Source organism: Humulus lupulus, chromosome 9 (assembly GCF_963169125.1).
Source record: "Humulus lupulus chromosome 9, drHumLupu1.1, whole genome shotgun sequence".
NCBI lineage: Eukaryota > Viridiplantae > Streptophyta > Magnoliopsida > Rosales > Cannabaceae > Humulus > Humulus lupulus.
Window position 1 is genome coordinate 123,300,292 of NC_084801.1, and position 25,424 is coordinate 123,325,715.

The following is a 25,424-nucleotide window of genomic DNA, read 5'->3' on the forward strand; positions in this document are numbered from 1 at the left end:
ACAACTTCAACAACATGCGCGGGAATCTCTCATTCTTCCCACAAATGGGGAGTTTGTTACATTTCAAATTTTGAATGTTTATTTGTAATATAAATGTAATAAATATAATAAAATATCCCTATTATAAGGGGATATCAGTTGAGGATCCCATCTCTATAAATAGAGAGCTTATGAGATGAGAGGGGGGTCCCTTCTGCTTCTTCTTTCTAGAGAGAGAGAAAATTGGGTCTGTCTATTCTAGAGAGAGAAAGTGCTGAAATTAGAGAGAATTCTTGTATTTTCACAATTTATACTGAAGAAACTCAGTTGGCATAGTTCATCTGATCTTGAGTATAGATTTATAAATCACAACTCTAAGTGGATTAGGCTATTACCGACAATTGGGGCTGAACCACTATAAAAATCTCTTGTGTTATTTACTTTTCTTGTTTATACCGTCTGTTGTCGTTTTGGTTTCTCTTGAAGGCTTGTCGTATTTGACGTTCTCACGTCGTTGGCTAAAAACGCAGTCAACAAAAATTATATATTAATAGCGGATACGGTGAAAAAAGCATGTGTATATACTAGTTGGTTGGAGCACAATAAATTTGTAATTTTTTTAATTTGTCGTATAAAACGATTTTTTTAAAAATTATCGTGTAACATGCAATTTTCCCAATAATCTTTACATTTCATACAATAAGATCACCAAAAAACCTAGAAAAGATTAGTAATAATTTATTATTGACTCAAACTTTGAAATCTCCAAACTTAACTGCTTGATCTGTTATAAGATGAATTTATCTTTACACCAGATCATAGCTATACAAATATTGAAAATTATATATTATATATATTTATATAATTATTCTTAGAGAAGGTGCTTAAATATTCAGTCAAAACTTCCATCTTAAGAAGGAGCCAGGGTATACATCTTACATCCATGTGGAGCAACATATGAAGTCAATCGAGAACGAATATTTCTTGACACAAACGAATGCTGCAAATATAGCCACATAAACACAAGAAAACTCAAGACTCAATCATATTACAATGATTTTAACTAAAATATATATATATTTTTAAAATAAACAAATTTGTACAATATTTAGTATATGATTGGTATATATTAGATATCGGATCTGTATTTTTTAATTAAAAAATTTAAATAGTATTTTCAAAAAGAATAATTGATAAAAATAGACATTTTAAAAAAAAGTTATTTTGCAAAATGACATTATTTTGATAATTTTTTAGAAAAAAGACTTCTAAATATAACGTGGAATATTTTTTTTATAGGACATCGAGAGTGTCTAAAATATCATTTTGCAAAAAATTATAACAAAAAGTACTACATAGTGGCTGTTAAAAAAATGCTATATGTTTTGTCGAGCATCCATTGTCTAAAATTGGCATTTTTGAAAAAAATAATATTGACAGTAAAATAACGACATGATAATATATGAACATATAAAAGAGTAAATGTGGAAAAATCTAAAAAAAACAAATAAGGGTGATTGATTACCGCCCATAAATCTCTAACAACAACAGGTGTAAAGGTTGAGAGTCCAATTTCTCTCCATCCCACAGATATTGCAGCCATGGAGCTGCCCCTATTCCAAAATACTACCACCACTCTTTTTCTTGATAATGGCCCAGCCCAAACCTGCATTATATAAATATATATATATATATATATATATTATATAACATATTGGTTGATGGTATCAATGACCATCTTGAACAAAATTGAGATAGACCACCAAAAAAGTACATATTGAATATGCATTATAGAAGATTTTGGTTTAATATATATAGCATACTTCTAGGCCAGTTATTGATCGAATTTTCCTTGCTTGAACACCCAAAGGGTCTTGATTAACACTAATGACCTCCTTGTTTCCAAGGATCCCAAGAGTTTCTTTGCTCAAAGATCGAACATCACATCCAATAAGCAATGGAGCCTGTGCCAATGCAAGAGTTTGGAACATCAGTCAATGCAAGTGAATGAAAGAGAAGAGTAGTAGTAGTACTAAGAGAATTGCCCAAGATTTGCGGTGAGAAAGAAACACACTTTCATTGCTGCCCAAATACTAAAATGTGATCGATATTCCTCTACATTCATGCCTCCATTTCCCACTTCCAACATGTCTGGATCTATTGAGAAATCATAACAATATTAATTATAATGATATCATGGTATTTAGAAAAAGAAAATATATTTTTTTGATATTATTTTAATAATTTTGTGTAAAATAGCATTTTTGACGAAATGTCAATAGAGTATGTCAGAATTACCATTTTACAATAAATTATACATCAAAAAGAATATTTGGCATGATAATATTAAGAGAAGTATAATCAGTCTTCCCAACAAAGATGACATTGTCAAAAGAGTGTTATTTTGCAAAAAAAAAAAAAAAATTGAAAATTAACATAGAAGAAAATGTTAAGACCTGGAAAAATAAGCAAGAATAAACTAGAAACCAAGCACAACACTAGCAAGACAGTAAGTAATTGAAGCACAAAAGTTATGAAATTTCTATTAAGAGGAATAGGCAAATACACTCTCACAGCCATTGGTGGTATTCGAGAGACCACCAACTCTCCACACCTTCAACAACTCACTCTACAATCCCCTTACAAACCAAGCCCTTACCTATTTATAAAATAAACCACAGCCTATTCCCATTCCAAAACTGACAGCAATAACACACAGCTTAAATAACATAATAGTAATTAATAGCAACCCATTACAATTCTATAACCCCAGAAGATGAATCAACACCTTTATTTCTTACGTCTAACATAAGTGATGTGAGTTGGAGGCCTAACATTACCCGCCGCCCAAACTCGAACCTTGTCCTCAAGGTTGAAATGTGGAAATTGTTCTGTAAGCACCTCAAAGCGCTCCCAAGAATCCTCAAAAGCTGGCAGCCCCTTCCACCTGATGAGAACCTCAGTACTCGTATAATTGGGATGTGTGGAGGATCGCACACTAACCACCTCCAATGGTTCCACCAAAAGCTCCATGTCAGAAGAGAGATGAATAGGAATAACAGGAAAAGTTGCATGCTTACCCACTGCTAGCTTAAGCTGAGAGACATGGAAGACATCATGAATCTTGGATGTAGGGGGTAACTTAAGCTGATATGTGACCTTTCCAATGCGGCGAAGTATCTCAAAGGGGCCATAAAATCTGGGAGCTAGTTTTTCATTGATTTTGCGAGCGAGAGAATGTTGTCGATAAGGCCTGAGTTTAACATAAACAAAGGTCCCAACCTCATAATTCACATCACGACGTTTCGTATCAGCAAAGGATTGCATCTTTTGTTGGGCTCGAGAAAGGTGAGACTTTAACTCCGTCAAAATCACATCATGTTGAATCGGTTGTTGCTCTACTTCAGCATTGACATCAGAACCTAACTCATAACGGATCAAGGGCGGAGGGTCGCGGCCATAAAGAGCTTTAAAATGTGCCATGCCCGCCGAAGAATGGAAAGAGGTGTTGTAGCTATATTCAGCCCAAGATAGCCATGCAGACCAGCGAGAGGGTTTATCCAAAGCAAAACAACGCAAATAGATTTCTAAACCCCAGTTGACCACCTCGGATTGGCCATCAGTTTGTGGATGATAGGAGGAGCTTTGTTTGAGTTTATAGCCTTGCAAAGAGAACAGCTCTCACAAAAAAAGACTCATAAATATCTTATGCCGATCAGAAATAATACTCTGAGGTACGCCATGTAAGCGAACCACACCCTGAATAAAAACTTCCACCACAGAAGGGGCAAAAAATGAATGCTTCAAAGGAATAAAGTGTGCATATTTGGAAAGTCGATCGAAAACTACTAGAATAGAATCATACCTTTTCGATTTAGGTAAGCCCTCAATGATATCCATAGTAATATCATCCCAAATTGTTGTGGAATTGGCAAGGGTTGAAGAAGTCCAGTTGGAGACATGGCTTCGTATTGGCTGCGTTGACAAACATCACATGCAGCAACAAAATTATGGACAGATCTTTTAATGCCTTTCCAATGAAACTAAGCTGCCAAACGATGATAAGTACGACGTATTCCAGCATAGCCTCCGACGACCCCGCAATGGAATTCGCGAAGCAATATTGGAATATAAGGAGAATCTGCCGGTAAAACGAGTTTCCCATTGTATCTCAAATGGCCCCCAACAAGTGAATATGAAGAATAAGAAGCGGGATATTGTTGCACGCAGTGCTTGATTTTAGAAAGAAAGGCATCGGTATCAACTTGCTCCTTGAGTTCCTCAAAATCTTGAATGATTATGCCAGAAAGTGTACCCAGCGAGACTTCAACCGGTAATCGTGAAAGGGCATCAGCCGCAGTATTAACACTTCCTGGCTCGTATTGAATGTCAAAATCATAGCTCATAAGCTTTAATAACCATTTATGCTACTCACCATCGACAACTCGTCGATCTAATAAAAATTTTAAGTTGCGTTGGTCCGTATGAGCTATGAACTTTTGACCAAGAAGATATGGGCGCCACTTCTCAATGTCGAAAACAATTGCCATTAGTTCCCTCTCGTAAACAAATTTAACGCGAGAGACAGAGCTGAGCTTGTGACTGTAAAAAGCAATGGGATGATCTTCTTGAATAAGGACAGCTGCCAACCCAAAACCAGATGCATCTGATTCAATCACAAATTGCTTAGAAAAATCAGGTAGCGCAAGCACTGGTACACTAATCATGGCTTCTTTAAGTTGGCAGAAAGTTTCCTCCGCTTTCGCATTCCACCCAAAAGCGTCTTTCTTCAGTTGCTGAGTTAATGGCCATGCGATCTTGCTGTAATCTCGCACAAAACGACGATAATAGCTAGTAAGGCCTAGAAAAACTCGTAAGGAACGAAGACTGGTTGGTTGAAGCCAGTCCACCATGGCTTGTACTTTTGCTGGATCAGCTGAGACTCCGGTATCATCAATGATATGCCCTAGATACTCAATCCTCGTTTGAGCAAAAACACATTTCTTAGAATTAGCATACAGTTAATTTGCACGCAATAAAGAAAAAACACAATGTAAGTGATAAAGATTACTTTCTTCAGATGAACTGTATATCAGAATATCATCAAAGAAAACAAGAACAAATTTTCGAAGATATTCACAAAAAAATCTCATTCATCAAGGATTGGAAAGTGGAGGGGGCATTGGTAAGCCCAAACGGCATGACAAGAAACTCGTATTGCCCTTCATGGGTGCGAAAAGCAGTCTTGGGCACATCTTCTCCACGGACACGAATCTGATGATATCCAGATTTAAGATCAATCTTGCTAAATACTCGGGCTCCATGTAATTCATCCAATAATTCCTCAATAAAAGGGATAGGAAATTTATCGGGAATTGTTGCTCGATTCAAAGCACGATAATCAACACAAAAGCGCCAACTCCCATTTTTTTTCTTGACCAATAAAATTGGGCTAGAATACGGACTCGAATTGGGTTGGATAATCCCAGCAGCTAGCATCTTAGCAACCAACCGTTCAATTTCATCTTTTTGAAACTGAGGATATCAATAAGGATGAACCAAAATTGGTGAGGTGCCCTCCTTGAGAATAATGGCATGGTCCTTGACTCTAGTAGGGGAGAAGCAAGAAGGCATGTTGAAGACATCACTGAAATTAGTTAAGAGAGTGGCCACCGTTGGCGACGATATAACCGGTGAGGCCAAGTTATCCAAATCAGGTGCCAACAAAGTCACCTGCCCAAGTTCCAACAGCAAACCATGCCCTTCATGAGTGATCGTTCGCATTATGGCATTTAAGGAAACTTGAGCTTTGCTCAAAGAAGGATCCCCCTGAAGCTTAACCCTCGAGCCTCCCATTGAAAACCTCATACACATGGTACCCTAGTTCATGTAAGATTCCCCAAGAGTAGACAACCATTGGTACCCCAAAATTACTTCCAAACTGTCCAAATGCAGAGGAAAGAAATCTGCAATCACATCAAATTTTTCTAGGTGTAAGCAAACCTGTCGGCATACCCCCATAGTACGAACCTCATCAGCATTGCCTATAGCGACTTCGAACTCTCGTGTATGGCTAATAGGCAATTTTATCTCTTCAACTAGGCTTGCTGAAATAAAATTATGTGAGGCTCCAGAATCAATTAAAATCACAACCTCTCATTCGCCAATCAGCCCACGCACCTTCATAGTGTGTGGAGAGCATAGACCCACTAAGGAAGAAAGGGATAACACTGGAGATTCTAGTTCATCCCCCACCACTGAGTTGTCAGTAATGGCTTTTGCGATCAGTCCATCATCATCAGGTTCTTCATTGACCCATAAAATCTGAAGTTCCTTCTTCTTACAGCAGTGACCTGGACTAAATTTTTCATCACAGCGAAAACAAAGTCCTTTCTCTCGTTTGGCTTGCATCTTTGCATCAGTTAATATGCGAAAAGAATATTGGTTAGGGGGTTTTGAAACTGATATATCTGGTCGATTAACATGTATGGTGGATTCGTGAGAAGATTGGTGAGTGAAAGTAGCACCAGAAGGAGTACGCTGCCCCATTTTCTGGGTCCAGATCGGTACGACAAAATGGCCTGATTTTTGTCTTCAATTTTCTGGGCTAATTTCATTTTCCTGACAAGGCCCATGGGCTCCAAAATTTTGAGTTCAGCCCTAATGTCCTCACATAGCCTTTTTATAAAAATATTTTCCAATACTTGTTCCGATAAATCACGGAGAGGGGCTGAAAGTATTTCAAACTGCTTTATATACGTCTGAACTGTGGAGAGTTGCCGAAGAGAAAAAAGTTGCTCGTGAAGTGACCCTTCTTGAGATGACCGGAAACGTTCAAGAAGCATGTCACGGAATTCGTCCCAACCGCAAAAAGGTCGTCTTCCATCCTCCTAATGGTACCACAAAAGAGCATCACCCTCAAGACACACCACTGCTACGCGAAGCTTCTCTGAAGGAAGCATGTGGTTGATGTTGAAATACCGCTCAGCTCGAAACAACCATCCATCTAGATTAACCCCATCGAAAATGGGCAGCTCCAACTTCCTAGATAACAAATCAGATGAGTTTCTAGGCGTAAGTAACTCCGCAGAATTCTCAACGTCCATACTCTTTACCTTATCACTACTAGAAGCTGCCGCTGGGTTCGGACTCGCACCAGATCCAGCAGAAGGTTGAGGACCCAAGTTGGGCCTTTGATGAATAAAGTCATCGAACTGCCTAACAAGGGCGCATATACTTGACTCCAGGTCTGGGATTTTATCGATTCCGTTGTGCAGTTTTTTAATTTCGAGTCCCTGGAACTCAGATCGCAGCTGACCAAATTCAGTTTGAATGGCCTCTAATTTTTCCTCCAAATCGTCGACCTGGTTCTCCACCCGTTTCACGCCCGCCATAGCCCAAGAAGGAGACTGCTCTGATACCACTGTTAAGACCGAAAAAATAAGCAAGAACAAACCAGAAAACCAAGCACAACACTAGCAAGATAGTAAGTAATTGAAGCACAAAAGTTCTGGAATTTCTATTAAGAGGAATAGGAAAATACACTCTCACATCCACTGGTGGTATTCGAGAGACCACCAACTCTCCACACCTTCAACAACTCACTCTACGATCCCCTTACAAACCAAGCCCTTACCTATTTATAAAATAAACACAACCTATTCCTATTCCAAAAATGACAGCAATAACACACAACTTAAATAACATAATAGTAATTAATAGCAACCCATTACAATTCTATAACTCCAGAATATGAATCAACACCTCTGTTTCTTACGTCTAACATAAGTGATGTGAGTTGGAGGCCTAACAGAAAACAAAATGGTCAACTTTTGTAAGGGGACTACCATATGGTCACATTGGCTAGGATTAACACCAGAACATATGAAGTGTAAATTACCATTCCACCTGCCTGGCTCTGCATACCTTCCCCAAACATTGTTTTGATCTGCAATGGATGTTATACTGAAATACCACAGAAGCACAATATGATCAATTAAAGCAACTGACACAAAGTTATAAACTTTAAATCTCGTTAATGAAATTTGTACCTCTCCCAAGTGTCTTTAATGTCTCCTGTAGTTCGCCAAGCATTACCATATCGACCGGCCCATGTTGCCGGATTCTCTTGTCCCCTACAAGAGTATTTTCTTCTGTTAAAATCCATTAAGAATGTTAAGATTAATAGCGTTTTTACTCATAATCTTATATATAAATATGTTAATATCTTTACATCTATTGGATATCTCTCATATGGAGGAGGAATGAGGAATGAGACGAAGAAGTAATCATGAAGTACAAACTAACTTGCCATTCACACAAGGAGTAAAGGATTGGCCGGCCAGCCTTAGACAATGCATAACTCATCCTAGCGTATCTGTTGCACATCAACAAGTAGCTACATAAATATATATATATATATATATAAGCTATTAATGGTAGAATAGTTTGTTTTGAGTATAGATTTTATTGATGTAAATAATAGCTTTAATTGACAAAAAAAAAAAAAAAAACCTGTCTTGAGGCTTAGAGCCATCATTGTAGCAGTTATCATACTTTAAATAATCGACCCCCTGCAACCAAAATTCACCTATGTAAATTGCAGTATATCTTGTTTGTACTTATTAAATTAGGTGTGTTTAGCGAAATAGACATTTCTTAATGTCACTTTTATAAATAAATTATTAATTAACGTTCGGAATACATGCTTGACATCTTGTTAGGAAGACTATTTTGTAAAATATAAAAATGGTAAAATGACATAAAAAAATGCTTATTTTTGCAAATTACACTATTTTTAACTATAAATGTAATTTAATTATTTTTAAAAAATTCTTGGAATGATCCATGATAAATGTGAAATACCAACTAACCCATTGGGCAAAGGTTTTTGCATCCTGATCTTCATGTCCAAGTGAGCCAGGCATTGTCTTGCTACATGTCCTAAAACTGTATAATACAAAATTAAAGAAAAAACACAATTAGACTTTTACATTCTACTATTTTCTTTTGTAACAAAAATTATACCAGATCAGTTATGTCTTTCCAAATTGTGAAGGCTTATTTAAAATGAAACATGTTATGACTCAATTTTTTATTCCAAATGTTTAATGTTCACAATTCTTTTCATTATGAAATAAGAAGAAAAATATAGTACAAATTTACCCAGCATCAGAGTATATGCCAATTCTTAATCCTCTTGCATGCATGTACTCTGCCAGAGCCTGAATTCCAGAAGGAAAAGTCTTAGATTTTGCCTTTAAATTTCCCTTCTCGTCTCTCTCCATTTCTCCCCAACAATCATCTGTTTTCATGAATTGCGTGATCGTGTTTGGAAAACAGAATAGAATTGGATTGTATTGGATAATATAATTATTATCAATCACGTGATTCTATTATGAAATTAAAGATAATATTGAAAAAAAAATATAACAACCTAAGAAATCTATCTGCGAAGAGATAACTTATCACATTAAGTGTATATTTGATAGGGAAAATACTATTTTCGCCCATTGTTTTTCCCGAATACGCAATTGGTCCTTATGTTTTGTTAAATGACAATTCAGACCTGTGTTAATTTTACAAAATTGATCAAAATAGTACCCTAGACCCGATACTGGTCAAAATAGTTTCAATTATAAGATCAATTCTTAGGTCGTTAACGATGCGATAAGTTCAGAGAAACAGAGAAAATTGTCGATGAGCTAAGAATGAAAGATTATATTTGAAATTTTTTTGACCAAAAATAGGTATAAAGTACTATTTTGATCAATTTTGTAAAATACAGAGTCTGAATTGTCATTTAACAAAAGACATAGGTCAAACTAGTATTTTTCTTATTTTATATCTCATATTATATCGTATTGTATAGTATTATATTAGGATGTATTTTATAGCATATTTTTTTTTTATATAGTAATATGTTTAGTATACTATCTTTGATTAAAATATTGTATATTTATATGTAAATACAAGTCATATAAATATACAATATTTTAATCAAAGTGAATACCAAACATTCTATACAACAATAGAGTACAATAAAACACATCAAATGCACCCTAAGAAAATTGAGATGAATTTATTATATATAATCTTCCATCTTGCATCTAACTTTTTTTCTCTCATAATTTATTAATTATTAGCAAATAATAACCTCATTCATTCTTTTATATTTCTTAATATAATTAAATCATAATTTCCAAACATAACTATAATATAGACATTTTTGCCCCAATTTAACAGAAAAAAAGAAACCAAAAGAATGAGGCAAGAATCCAAACCTATGTTCACATATTTGTATCCAAGTGTTGCCAAGCCAGTTGAAATAAGAGCATCCGCTGTTATTTTAATTTAACCAAATTTATATTAAGGTTCCACTACAAAAAATCTCATTTTTAATGGTGACAAAATTTGTGACTAAAAAGTCATTATCATACTCATGTAATCACTAAAAAAATTTATTGTTAAAAATATTAGTAGCAAAAATCACAATTTTCTGTAATTAAATATAATTTTGACCACAATAAAGTTTATCATTATATTGGCATGCTTGCTCAAAGGAAAAGAAAATGGTTTATATGGTAATGATTCTCATTTGATTGCTTAAAGAAAAATTTATGTGTTGCAATAAATAAACTCTCACTAAATTACAACTTATATTATATATATAGCTAAATTATAATTTTGGGTCCTATGATTTTTTATATCATTTTAGACCCTCATTTTCAAACAATTACAAATAAGACCCCCAATTTTGTATATTGGTAAAATATGGTACCCTCATATCAATCGATTGGATTTTTCCTTCACACTTTTTTAATCTCTCACTAACTCAGCCACAAATGCTAGCAACAAATCTTCAGACAATTTTTTTAGTTTATTGTTGACTAAATTTGAGTTGAAAGTATCATTTTTTACCATTTTACAAAACAAAGATTTATGTTTGTAATGGTTGAAAACTAAGGGTCCAAACTAATATAAAAACAAATCAAAAGGGTTATTGTATAAATCCTTTACAATATTATTTGTTACAAAATAAACACAGCCTTTAAAAGTAAAATCATAATAACAATTGTCAAATAAATTAGATAACTAATTTCATAAAATTAAATAAACAGTATTATAGTCTTAAATAAGTTTTAATAATTAAGTTAACCAAAACCAATCTTGAGCAATATTTTTGTATTAATTTGTCGTACATGATGATGTTTTGATATTAACTCAATTAGAAGGATGTACACAAATAACAAACTAACTAAAAAATTAGTAAAATCTTATTTATTAATATTTATATTTTTTGTCTTGATTTTTCTCATTAATCACCATGACAATGGTACTCATGAACACTAAAATAAACACAACTCATATTGTCTACACAACAAATGACAAGCCTATTGTAACATTAAATTTTTTGAGAGATAAGTAAATAATTTAATAGAAAATGTGACAAGAGAAAAAAGGGTGTCAATATACCAACAATTTTAATTGTAAGTGATATTAAAGTAAGGTTCATATTTTCAATCAAAATGTGTAAAATCCTTTATTGGCTAACTTTAATTTAGACAAAATATTTTAAAGTTATTGAGAAAAATCAGTAGCATATCCTTATTGATTCATGATTTAATTATCAAATTGATTCTGTTTTTTTAATGTGAAAATATCTTTTAAGTGTGAATACATTTTTTTACCTTATTTATCACAAATAAACATTATTTGGTAAAAATATACATTTCAAATATCTTGAGATTATTTTCACGGATTGTGTTCATTCTGGAATAAAGAATGTGTCGAAAATGAACATGGTCAAAAGAAATGACCATGTTCGTTCTCCCAGATAAAACTGATGGCGTTGCTGACTCATCAGTTTCCTTTTCTGTCGACACAAAATTCATCTGGTTGGCTGATTTCCTAAATCAAAGGAATTTGCAAATTGATTACAAAGATCTCAGAAAATGTTGGCCTTGGACGATTTCTTTTCCTATAAATACCTTGCCAAGGCCTTTGGAAATTTCATCTCTTCCATTTTGAATATTTGTAAATATTATGTTATTTTGAAGAGTGTTTTTATTTGTAAAGATTAAGTTTGTTCACCTTATTCTTTGTGAGAGTGCTGAGTGTACTTGTGGATATCTATCTAGTCCCTTGTAAACAGGTAGTGTCTATTGTGAACGTGTTCATAAGTATCTTCGGGAGAGGATTCTATCTAAGTCTCACTTCTGGAGGAAGTGAGCACTCGCTATTCTTTGAAGAGATTTCAAGAGAATCAATGTTTCATCAAAACCAGATTCGTAGAGAAGAGTACAACAAGATTGGGGCAATAGTTTAAGAGGGAGTCTTACATTGTTTAAGTCAATGCTTTTGTACACATTATTTATTTACTAATTTGTTTATTCTCTGAGTGTGGCCCTGTGGATGTAGGTTATCTAAAAGGATTTTTGAACCACGTAAAAATTCTTCTGTGTTGAATTTTTTACCTGTTTTTCTGTTTAAACAGTTGCATAAATAGTATTAACAAAACGAGAATCTGTCTAAATAACTTAATGAGTATTCCGCATTTAATTAAGTTGTTTATTTTAAATCACTTAGTAATATTAAAATACAGAATTTCAATTGGTATCAGAGCATGTCACTAAACTCTTAGTGAGATCTTGTATTTTTCTGTTTGTTTTGTGCCTTGTGAAATGTCTTTCTTTGCAGAAGGTGGATCTATAACTCGCCCTCCCTTACTAAATGATTCTAACTATCCTTATTGGAAGGTTAGGATGAGAGTCTTTATTAAATCTCAAGAAGAAAAGGCGTGGAGATCAATCTTAACCGGTTGGACACCTCCATCTGAATCAAATGATGTAACAAAGGTAAAATATGAACTTAACTAGACTGATGCTGAAGATAAATTGTCTAGTTATAACAACGAAGCCTTGCATGCTATCTTTAATGGAGTTAGTGAATGATACATAAAATTAATATCCTATTGTGAATCTGTCAAAGAAGCTTGGGAAATCCTTCAAACATAATTTGAAGGAACTGCTGATGTCAAGCGTTCTAGGCTTGTTATGTTAACTACACGATTTGAAAATCTTAGAATGACGGAAACTGAGTCTCTCACTGATTTCTATGAAAGACTATCTGACATTGCTAATGAATATTTTGCTTTGGGAGAAAAATTGGAAAATAATGTGTTAGTTCAAAAAATTGTTAGAGTACTTCCTGACATGTTTCAAACAAAGCTCACAGCAGTTGAGGAGGCAAAAGATCTCGACACAATGAAAGTAGAGGAGTTGGTGGGTTCACTGCGAACATTTGAACTCAATCAGAAAATTTGTCAAAAGGAAAAACCAAGTGCTCCCAAAGAAAAATTAGTTGCTCTCAAATCATCAAAGATGAAAGATTAAGATGAAAATGATGATGAAGATGAAATGGCTTTGTTGACCAAAATTTCTCAAAAATACATGAAAAATATTGGTAACAAAAAATCCACGTTCAAATCTTCCAAATGTAATCATTTCTCTAAACCTTTTGACAATAACAATAAAAGAGGTGTGCAATGCAGGGAATGTGAAGGATTTGGTCATACTCAATCTGAATGTGCCAATACACTGAAGAAAAATAAAAAGGTAATGGCAGCTACTTGGATTGATCAGGACTCTGAAACTAGCGATGAAGAAGATAACTCAAACCTTGCCTTAACCTCTGTTGTTTCTGGATGAACTATAAATTCATAGGCTAATAAAAGGCTTGTTTGTCTGAACAACACAGTTTAGGAAGAAAACTCTGAATGTGAATCCAATGAGTCTGATCTGGATGAGGACTCTTGGAAAGAATCATACAAAGATATGTATGATCAATGGTTAAAGGTTTGTTCTGATAATCGCTTAATGGCAAGCAATAACAAATCCTTACAGAAAAAGAATGATGAACTTGAAAAAATTGTAAAGAATCTTGAGGATAAAGTTATTGCAAAAGATTGTGAAATTAAGAAATTATCAAATGAAATTAATCACATTGTTAAATGTGTTAAAATGCTTAATCCAAATTCTAGGATCTTGGATGATGTTATTGGTACAGGACAAAAAGCTGGTAACTTTTCTGGATTAGGATATGATGGTTTTAAATCGAATGGCAAAACCATTTTTGCGAAATCTAGCATTCATTCTAGCTTAACTACTAACGTCTCTGCAGGTACATCTCAGTCAGGTGATGCTACAAAAGTACAATTTATTTCTACATCTGTTAAACAAACCAAGTTTCTCAAAAGAAATAAAACAGGGGATTTCATTCCAATTTGCCATTTTTGCAGAGTGGAAGGGCACATTCGGTCCAGATGTTTTACTATGATGAATTTTTCAAAAATAATTATTTCAATCATTATAGTAAAACAAACACATGCTGTGAAAAAACAACCTAAATGTGTTTGGATTGTAAAAACAAGAACAAATTGTCTTGTTGCTTTTACTTGTCATAAATCTCGTGCCTCTAACTCCTGGTATTTTGATAGTGGATGTTCTAGACATATGACAGGTGATGCAAATATACTCACAAATTTCAAATCTTTGAAATGTGGTGTTGTAACTTTTGGTGATGGTATGTCAGGTAATATTGTTGGAAAAGGTACCCTAAGTCTTGTTGGATTACCAAAGTTGAGAAATGTTTTGCTTGTTGAAGGCCTTAAGGCTAATTTAGATAGCATAAGTCAAATTTGTGATCAAGGCTTCAAAGTAAAATTTTCTCTTGATGATTGCAATGTTATTGATCAAAATGGTATGAGTGTATTGAAAAGATATAGATCTACTGATAATTGTTATACACTTTCACCAACTTTCACATGTCATTCAGCTATAGGTAATACTATTGACTTATGGCATGAAAAACTGGGTCATATAAATTTCAAAACTTTGAAAAAGATTGTAAGTGCAGGGTTAGTTCGTGGGTTACCCAAATTGGGTAAAGAATTTGCAAGTAAATGTGAACCATGTCAGTTGGGAAAATAATTAAAAAACTCTCACATAAGTGTTACAGGAATTAATACTTCAAAAGTTCTTGAGCTTTTGCATATGGATCTCATGGGTCCCATTCAAGTTGAAAGTATTAATGGAAAAAGGTACATCTTTGTGTGTGTTGATGATTTTTCTCGTTTCACTTGGGTTGACTTTTTAAGGGAAAAATAAGACAATTTTGATGCTTTTAAAAATCTTTGCATGAAATTAAGAGTTGAAAAGGATTGCAATATAGGTAAGATTGTGAGAATCAGAAGTGATCATGGTAAGGAATTTGAGAATATTGTTTATGATGATTTTTGTAAATCTCTAGGCATTTCTCATGAGTTCTCAGCTCCCAAAACTCCTGAACAAAATAGGGTTGTTGAAAGAAAAAATAGAACCTTGTGGGAAATGGCTAGAGTAATGCTGAACAGTAAGAAACTCTCCAAATGATTATGGGCAGAGGCTATATTCATTTCTTGCTACACAATTAATCGAGTGTTTCTTCGCCCAGGTACCTCCAAAACTCCTTACAAAATCTGGAAAGGTAAAAAGCCCAATGTAAGTTATTTTCATATTTTTAGGTGTATATGCTATATTCTTAGAGATCGTGAGAATATCAGAAAATTTGATTCAAAAAGTTATGTAGGAGTATTTCTTGGATATTTTATGAATAGTAGAGCTTATTGTGTTTATAACATGAGAACTCAAACTGTTATGGAATCATCCAATGTTGTTGTTGATGATTTAAAAGACTTTTCTGAATATTCTAATGAAGAAGAAATTGATAGGTTCATTGCCGAAACCTCTCAGACAGAATCTCTTGCTGTGACAATAGGTGATGTTGTGCCTTCTTATATAGAAAAAGTTGCAATAGAAGTTGAATCTGTTCCAACAACGTTTGAATGACCAACAAAGGAAGGCCCAGAAATCTTCACAGATTCAATACAGAGAGAACCTTCTGCCAGAATTAAAAAGAATCACCCTTCAGATCTCATTCTTGGTGACATTGAAGAAAGTATGGTCACATGAAAAATGTATGTGAATTTGGTTCAATTTGTTTGCTTTACTTCTAGCTTTGAACCAAAAAATGTGAAAGAAGCTTTGAGTGATGAGTCTTGGATAAAAGCAATGCAAGAGGAATTAGAACAATTCACAAGAAATGAGGCATGGACTCTTGTTCCTAGACCAAATCATACCAATGTTATTGGTACCATATGGATCTTCAAAAATAAAACTGATGCATTTGGTACAATAATAAGAAATAAGGCTAGGCTAGTTGCCCAGGGGTATACTCAAATTGAAGGAGTTGACTTCTATGAAACTTTTGCCCCTGATGCAAGACTTGAGTCAATAAGATTGCTATTGGTTGTTGCTTGTATTGTCAGTTTCAAACTATTCCAAATGGATGTCAAATCTGCCTTTCTAAATGGAATTTTGAATGAAGAAGTATTTGTTGAACAACCAAAAGGTTTTGAAGATCCACATTATCCTGATCATGTTTTTCAACTTAAAAAGTCTCTTTACGGTTTAAAATAGGCTCCTAGAGCTTGGTATGAAAGATTGACTCAATTTCTTGTTTTGAATGGTTATAAAAGAGGCGGAGTCGATAAAACTCTTTTCATAAAAAATGTTGATTATGATATTGTTATTGCTCAAATCTATGTTGATGATATTGTTTTTGCCTCTACTTCTAACACCTTAGTGCATGAGTTTGTCCAGCAAATGACAGATGAGTTCGAAATGAGCATGGTAGGTGAGTTAAACTATTTTATAGGACTGCAAGTCAAACAGTCAGAAGATGGAACCTTAATCTCTCAAAGTAAGTATGCAAAAAATCTGATCAAGAAATTTGGGATGGAGTCTGCTAAACATGCCAAAACACCAATGGGAACCCCGGTCAAACTGACCAAGGATGAAAATGGTGTAAAAGTAGATCTAGTATTGTACAGAAGCATGATTGGAAGTCTTCTGTATTTCACGTCTAGTCGTCCTGACATTAGCTACAGTGTTGGGGTATGTGCTTGGAATCCTATGGAATCCCATGTGACAACTGTAAAGCGAATCATTCGCTATGTGAATGGTACTCAGGAGTATGGAATTTGGTACTCAAAGGAAACAAACTCTAACTTTGTTTGTTTTAGTGATGCTGATTGAGTAGGTAGTGTAGATGACAGAAAAATTACAAGTGGTGGATGTTTCTATCTGGGAAACAATCTGGTTTCTTGGCATAGCAAGAAACAAAATTTAATCTCCTTGTCAACTATTGAGGCGGAGTACATAGCTGCAGGAAGCTGTTGTACTCAATTATTAGGGATGAAACAAATGATGATAGATTATGGGTTTGATCTTAACACCTTGACTATTTTTTGTGATAATACTAGTGCAATTAATATCTCAAAAAATTATGTTCAACACTCTCACACTAAACACATTGACATTCATTATCATTTTATCAGGGAACTTGTTGAAAATAAAACTTTGGTCTTAGAATATATTGAGGCGGACAAACATATTGCAGATATTTTTACAAAAGCCCTTGATATAGTCAGGTTTGATTCCCTCAGGAAATCCTTGGGGTGTGTCCTAATTAATTTTTGTTTGTGTTGTGCCATATCCCTGTGCTAGAAAAAGTTCTGTGATTTCTTCTTGTCCTTGTCCACCGAAAAAGTCTCAATCATTTTGTCAAAATGTATTTTTACTTCAGGTTAGAATTTATAGTTAATATATATCATGCACATTTTCTTTTAAAAATAAAATAAATAGTCCCTCAAATTAATATTCTTCCAAATCAATCTCTGTTTATAGTGTATGAGCATTTGATCCTTGAAAGGTATTTTCAGGCTCCATCTTAGAATAGAGCTACCTACATTGTTGTGTGATTGCTATCTTTGAGTAAGTTGGAACCATGTAACAAAAATTATGTAGAAGATACTCTACCACTGATAAAGGCTGCTTTCAGTGTAGTATGAAAGCGTATAATTTGGGTACTCTTTGAGAAAAAGGCTAAAAATTGCCACATAGGGAAATGTCCCTGAAAATGCTAAAATTTCCATACAGGGCAATGATCTCTGCTTTCACAATCACACACAAATGCTTAAGATATACTGTTGGAAAAATTTGTAAGACTCATACACATGCATTAATTTGGATATAATATATTTTTTTTTTTGTGAGAGGAGTAAATATTTTGTGATATTTAAAAAAAAATAAAAGTATGATTTATATTAATATATTTTCTAACCTTATAGTAAAAATTTGTTATGAATTAATGATTGTTTCTCTCTCCACAGACAAGGGCACGAAGACTTTGGGCACAAATCAAAATGAGATATTTTTGGTACATTTGTTTGTATATATATGTAAAATAATTAAATAATTATTAATAAAAAAATAATATATATATATTTATGTTATATTATTTTATAATATAATGTAATATTATATTATATTATAATATAATGTTTTAGATTAAATAAATGTGACAAAGTGTGTCATATATTGTAACATATAATAGAGAGTTACAATATTTAGATATATGAGATATATCCAAATAATGTAACATATTTGGTGTTACATATTTGTAACTTCCAAATATTACCATTTATTGTGTAAAATTGTTGTTACACAATATTGAGATGAATTTCATAAAACCATATGTAATATGACTGTTAGAGATATGATTTAAACCCCAATAATGTGTTTTGGGAGTTACAAATCATTTGGGAGGGTTTGGAACCGTTTGGAAAAACAGCACATTTTTTGTGTTGAAATTGGTCGGTGGCCGCGGCCTGTGGGACAGAGACTAGTGGTTGCGGCCACATGCCAAAAAAAATTGACCAATTTTCAGTTTTTTCAATCTTTGTTGAACGGCTCAAAAAACCCAAATAACTCCCAAATCTCATTTTTAATTCCATATTAATCCAATTAAACATTGGTAACAGCCATGGGGTTGATGGAATTTGAAATTCAAAGGGTGTCTCTAAACTCGATAAATAGGAGCCTATAGCTCACTTGTAAGACACAACATTTCTATCAATTAGAGCACTTGCCTAGAAACACCTTGAGGCTTGATAATTCCAGAAAGCTTTTCCAATATCTGAGAGAGATCCCTTAGTGCTTGAGTTAGGGGGAAATAAGCTTTTGGACAAAGGTTTAAAACCTTGTTCAAGTTGGTGATCCCCAACCCTCTTCACTTAGGTTGTGTAAGTGAGAGTTTCTTGTATTTCTGTTCTTCTTTCTATTGTATTGTTTTCTTCTTATTCTCTTGTTCTTTTTACTTGTATTTCTTGTTCAAGAGTTGTAATATTTTCTTTTCTTTTGTTTCAAACACTTTACTTTATTTGTAATCTTTTGCTTAGAGTTGTATTTTAATATTCTCTTCTTCTTCATCATCTTCTTCATTTCCTTTGTTTATTTGTAATTTTCAGTTATAGAGTTGTAACACTTTATTTAATCAATCCTTGTCTATTGTAATATTTTGCATAGAGTTGTAACATTTTATTACCATTTCCATTGAGACAATTTATATTTTCCTAACAATTTATATAAAGGAGATTCAAATCTGTGTGTATCAAAAAGGACATGTTATATCAATTTTGTTTTGTCTTTATCACATATTTCTTTAAGATCAAAAGTTTCCTATTATGACTTGATTCCCAATTTTGTTTTGTGTATTAATGTTGGCAGTTATTTTTTTGGGATATTATCGTGTACTTTACAAAAGTGTATATTCTATTTAATTCTCAAAAAAGGAATAAAGATCAAACCCCTATCTCTCTCATTCTTTATATTCAGACATCCTAGGCCCCATTCTCACAATTGTCACCATCCTTCTTCTTTTCTCTTTTTCGTTTTCTCTTTTCCTTGTGGTAGTTTCTCTCTTTGTCTTGCGACCATGGTGAAAACTAGAGGAAGTGGCTCTTGGTCTCTCAAGGATTTGAAGGCTGGCTCGTTCACTGCATCTCCATCTCTCACCAAGAAAAAGGCTCGAAATAGTACCTTGTTTCAACCTAGCCTCATTGATGCAACCACCACCACAACGAGCAAATAAGCTGTGGTCATTCCTGACCTCGAAGCCCCCAAAGCTCCATCTGGACCTCCTTCAACGACGGCTCCGCTCGGCACTATTCCTGGGTCTTCCAAAAAGGCCTGAGCATCCATTTCTGATGACGTCTCTAATCATGAAGGTGATTCGGCCAAAACCCATTCTGATTCCTCTGAATCTCCCAAGAAGAAAAACATGAAGGTGATGTTCTTGCACCCAAGAAGAAAAACAAAGGGTGGTTCCAGGTTTCCTCTTCTCGAAAAATCCTTAGGTCTAAAGGTTCTAATCCTTTGGATTCCACTCCAAAGGCATCTTCTCCCATGGGTTCCACTCCTCTCTCCAAGTTTCGGACAAAGGTGAAGAAGATTCCTCCACCTTGTTCCTCCTTTGAATCTGACCCATCTGAAGCTTTTGTACCCTCTGATGTTGATCCCCTTGAAGATGATACCTCAATTGATGATGATGTTGCATCCGAAGCCGAATCTGACCCATCAAAGGACCCTTCTGTTTCTCTAAAGGGCAAGAAAGCTGTGAAAATTCCTGAGATCCGCACAAAGTCACCAGTGGTTCCTAAAGCCACAACAGATTCATCTTGTAAAACTCACTCTTTGAATTTCTGTTTCAATGACAATGAGAAAAATATGAAGCATTATGTGCATAGAGATGTTATTTGTGAGAAAAAATTTCCTTCTCTGCCCATAGAGTGTTTGGGGTCATTAAGAATATTGAGGATAGAGGGTGGTTAGGATCTTTAACTGGGTTTGATGGTTTTGTTCCTCGGGTTGTTCTGGAATTCTATGCTAATCTTAATGAAGATTTGTTTGATAGCAAGTCTTTTATGTTTGGTCAAGTTTATGTTCGGGGCCATTGGTATTTGTTTAGTGCTGCTGAAATTGCCAAGGTTATCAATGTACCTTATGTTGTTATCAATGATGCTGCGGATTTAAACAAAGATAAGGTTTTATCTGAGTTGGTGGGATAGAATATGGTTTGGGAACAACACTCAATTCTCAAAGTGACCGTTCTTACTCATCACTATGCCGTGCTTCACAAATCCATCAACAACTGGATTCCCACCACTCATACCTCCACCATTACCTTTGACATGGCCTTCTTTCTATTTAAAGTCGGGACTGGTCCCCAAGTTGATCTTGCTACTCTCATTTTTTATCAGATCACTTTCTTAGGAAAAGCCAAAAAGAAAGGCCAATATTTGGTGTTTCCTCATTTGATCTACAACTTACTTGATTCTCAAAAGCCTCTCTGGTTGGAATATGAAATCGTGACACCTCCCACTGCCGGTGTAGATTACAAACTTAAAAAGGAATCCTCACTTGCCAAGATGACTAAAGGGATTGCTCTCAAAGCTGGCGATGCTGATTTTGTCTTTACTGAACTCACTGGTGTCAAGACCACTTTGGAAATTGTTCAGACAGAAGTTCACAGTCTCAAGAATTGTCTCTCGACCATAGAACAACTTTAGCACACCATGATGTCTCAATTTGCTGCGGGTCCTTCCAAATGAGGCCATCTGTTTCTTCCCTTGTTTTGATTACTTTTTTTCGGTTTAAATAAATTGTAAAAGAACGCTTTTAGTGTCTTTTCATTTGGCTTCTTTTGCTTGTGTTGTTTATACTCCTTTGGCTTATTGCTAGACAACAAGGGGGAGTGAGAAGGTTTATTTATGTTTATTTATTTTGTTGGGGTTTTCTTTCACCTTGTGTGTGATATTTGTTACAGTTGAGATGTCTTTCGCAGGGGGAGTAATTACATTACTATTTTGCTCTAACCTAGTTTGTCTTTGCAAGGTCTTTCAAAATAAACTCTTAAAATATTTTTGTCTATCAAGTTGCCAAATAGGGAGAGTGTAAAATCCTTTATTGGCTAACTTTAATTTAGACAAAATATTTTAAAGTTATTGAGGAAAATCGGTAGCATATCCTTATTGATTCACGATTTAATTATCAAATTGATTCTGTTTTTTTAGTGTGAAAATATCTTTTAAGTGTGAATACATTTTTTACCTTATTTATCACAAATAAACATTATTTGGTAAAAATATGTATTTCAAATATCTTGAGATTATTTTCAGGGATTATGTTCATTTTGGAATAAAGAAGGTGTCGAAAATGAACATGGTCAAAAGAAATGACCATGTTTGTTCTACTAGATAAAACTGATGGCATTACTGACTCATTAGTTTTCTTTTCTGTCGGCACAAAATTCATCTGGCTGGCTGATTTCCTAAATCAAAAAAATTTGCAAATTGATTACAAAGATCTCAGAAAATGTTGGCCTTAGACAATTTCTTTTCCTATAAATACCTTGCCAAGGCCATTGGAAATTTCATCTCTTCCATTTTGAATATTTGTAAACATTATGTTATTTTGAAGAGTGTTTTTATTTGTTAAGATTAAGTTTGTTCACCTTAATCTTTGTGAGAGTGCCGAGTGTACTTGTGGATATCTATCTAGTCCCTTGTAAATAGGTAGTGTCTATTATGAACGTCTTCATAAGGATCTTCGGGAGATGATTCTATCTAAGTCTCACTTCGGGAGAAAGTGAGCACTCGCTATTCTTTGAAGAGATTTCAAGAGAATCAACGTTTTATCAAAACCAGATTCGTAGTAAAGAGTACAACAAGATTGCGGCAATAGTTTAAGAGGGAGTATTACATTGTTTAAGTCAATGCTTTTGTACACATTATTTATTTACTAATTGGTTTATTCTCTGGGCTTGACCCTGTGGATGTAGGTTATCTGAAATGATTGTGAACTACATAAAAATTCTTGTGTGTTGAATTTTTTACCTGTTTTTCTGTTTAAACAGTTGCATAAGTAGTGTTAACAAAACGAGAATCTGTCTGAACAACTTAATCAGTATTCCGCATTTAATTAAGTTGTTTATTTTAAATCACTTGGTAATATTAAAATACGAAATTTCAAAATGGTTGACCATAGTTGACAAATATATTATTTATTTTAATTAGTTTATTTTAATAAAAAAAAAGAAATATTAAAGAAGAGATTATAGCTAATAGTTAATTAAATCAGATCACAAAGTAGGATATTTTGTGACCAATCATGTTTTCATATATAAGTGAAGGGAGGAAGCAGATATATTATTTTTATAAATCACATATTGGTACATAAAAAAAAAGGGTTTTGGCTTCTGTTTGGCAATACTCAAGTCTTTATTGTTATTTTTTTCTTCATAAAATTCTTAATTTTTTGAATTTTTTTATACACTAAGATGAAACACATAGAATTTTATTTAAATGAACTATAGAGACTTACTTGGTAATGTTTTCAAAATTCGAAAACTTTATAATCGTTATAAATATTTTCTTAGTGACTAAGTTGTCAAACAATATAAAGTTGTTTTTTACGTATTTATGTTTCAAAAAGAAGAAGAGTATAATGCATGACGTGACCATTAGTAGAAGAATTGAATGTAGTAATAAAAGTGTATTTTTGACTGTTTCCGGTTCACAAGTCTCTTTCTCTGTTCTCCTCAAACATTCCGAGTAATATACTATTGGACTTATTCTCTTCCCCCAAACCCAATTAACTAAATTTACATTCTTTGTTCAAGTGAAACTGAACACACGGTCTCTAGCATAAACCAAACTACTTTTAATTATTTATAATACAAGTACAAAATACGATTAGTTTAACGAATCAGCCTCAACTTTTATACCAATAAAAAAAAACTATAAGATTCAAAGTCAAGAATATCCAATCATAAAAAAAGTACACTACTTATTGGAAAATTATTCAAGTACTAAATTTTTATGATTTTTCTTTTTAATTATGGGAAACAAATAATAAAAGAATAAGTTTATATGAATATGAAAAGAAATGATAATAACAAAAGTTTTTTCGATGATTTTTTTTTTTCATTTTGATTTTTTAAAAGAAAGATAAATATGAATTAAATGAATAACAAATTATATTTATAAGATTATGATCCAATAATTATAAAATTTAGCGATTCTTTTTCAGTCAATACTCTCATTAATTATTATAGAAAGAAGAATTTAAAGACTTAAAAAGGAGAAAGAGTCTGAGTACCAGTGCTCTTTATGGTCCACTCGTCTACATTGCACTGAAAGTGATTCCAGCTGTTCCAACTGCAATAAATATAAATATAATTAATTTTTTATTAATAAATTAAAAAAAAACCAAGTTCAGAGTACTCACAATGAAAATAAAATAAAATGAAAGAACTCCCAGAAAAAAATTGTATGAAAAATAGTACCCCATTGGAGGTGTACGAGCAACTCCATTGGCGATGAGGAACTGAGTGTAGTTTTCATGGGCGGCATTGCTGCTAAAGTTCATAGCATCTATGAACACACTACTACTGCATATGATGATAGTAGCAACATACACACACATTTTCTTAGACCTCATTTGATCCTTAATGATGAGATCAGATATCGAATAATCAAACTATGGAAGAAAAACAAAATGAGTTGTATTATTGATCTTATAATGGGAAGTTTGGGAGTGAGAAAAAAGAAAAAAAGAGAGAAAGAAATCGATGATAAGAAGGAAATGGGTAGAGTGTATTGGACCCCTTTGGTGTGCTAGCAGTGGCTGATGGTGGGAAGACAAGATCTTAAGTACAAAATTCTGCTTTCAATGCCTGATGGATGCTGTCTTATTTTTTTTTAACTCTGTACGCTGTGCACATGCTCTTCAACAGTTTTAACTCACTTCTCTTTGTTTTCAGCCACAAAAATCGAATAATATTTGACAGAAAGGATATTATTATAACATATGCTACCCATACACAAAATTTGTATACAAATATAACTCATTTATTTCAATCACATAATTGAAAATAACGAGATCTCTAAACTTTACATATTTTGACAAATTATTTCTTAACTTATTTTTTTTTGCAAATTGATTCCTAAACTTCCTATCTTCCAGAAGTCGTGACCCTACACCATTAAATGGCTCACTGCTGCGAACAGATAAAGAAGTTTAGAGACACTTTGTCAGGCCACGTGTACGCCACATAAATACCACTAACTGTGTTAGACGGTGAGTAGTGACAAAACTCGTATTTTTTAGACATTGAGTACAATTAAAGCAAAACAAAAATAATATAAAAGTATAATATTTTGAAAACTATATTAAGTATTTTAACTGCCATTTGCCTTTTAAATTAAAAACTTTCAAATTGGAAACCTTGGCTAAGGAAGCTTTGAGCTTGGGATGGACCGTAGTAATCCAAGACTTACCCTCCAAACTCTACAAAAATAATTACATATCTTTATGTGTAATATTTGTACGGGTATAACACTCATCTAAGAACTTATAATCTTCCAAAAAATGAAAAATGTTATAAGAAAACCACTATTCATGTTGGGTTTTACAATTAATATAAGTGTGAATATTAATGATTGT

At 33.5% G+C, this 25,424-nt stretch overlaps 1 protein-coding gene across 1 annotated transcript; it reads right to left on the reverse strand.

Moving 5' to 3' along the window:
• Positions 1-697: 697 nt before the first annotated feature.
• LOC133802265 (alpha-galactosidase-like) lies at positions 698-24,690 on the reverse strand. Its single transcript, XM_062240535.1, has 13 exons — positions 24,265-24,690; positions 24,078-24,136; positions 10,263-10,319; positions 9,145-9,283; positions 8,853-8,928; positions 8,494-8,552; positions 8,291-8,356; positions 8,031-8,114; positions 7,880-7,944; positions 2,054-2,136; positions 1,803-1,943; positions 1,505-1,645; positions 698-979 (listed from the first exon to the last, which is right to left on the reverse strand). Exons 1-13 carry the CDS (start codon positions 24,417-24,419, stop codon positions 890-892), a joined length of 1,215 nt encoding a protein of 404 aa, XP_062096519.1. The 5' UTR covers positions 24,420-24,690; the 3' UTR covers positions 698-889.
• Between the last annotated feature and the right edge of the window lie 734 nt (positions 24,691-25,424).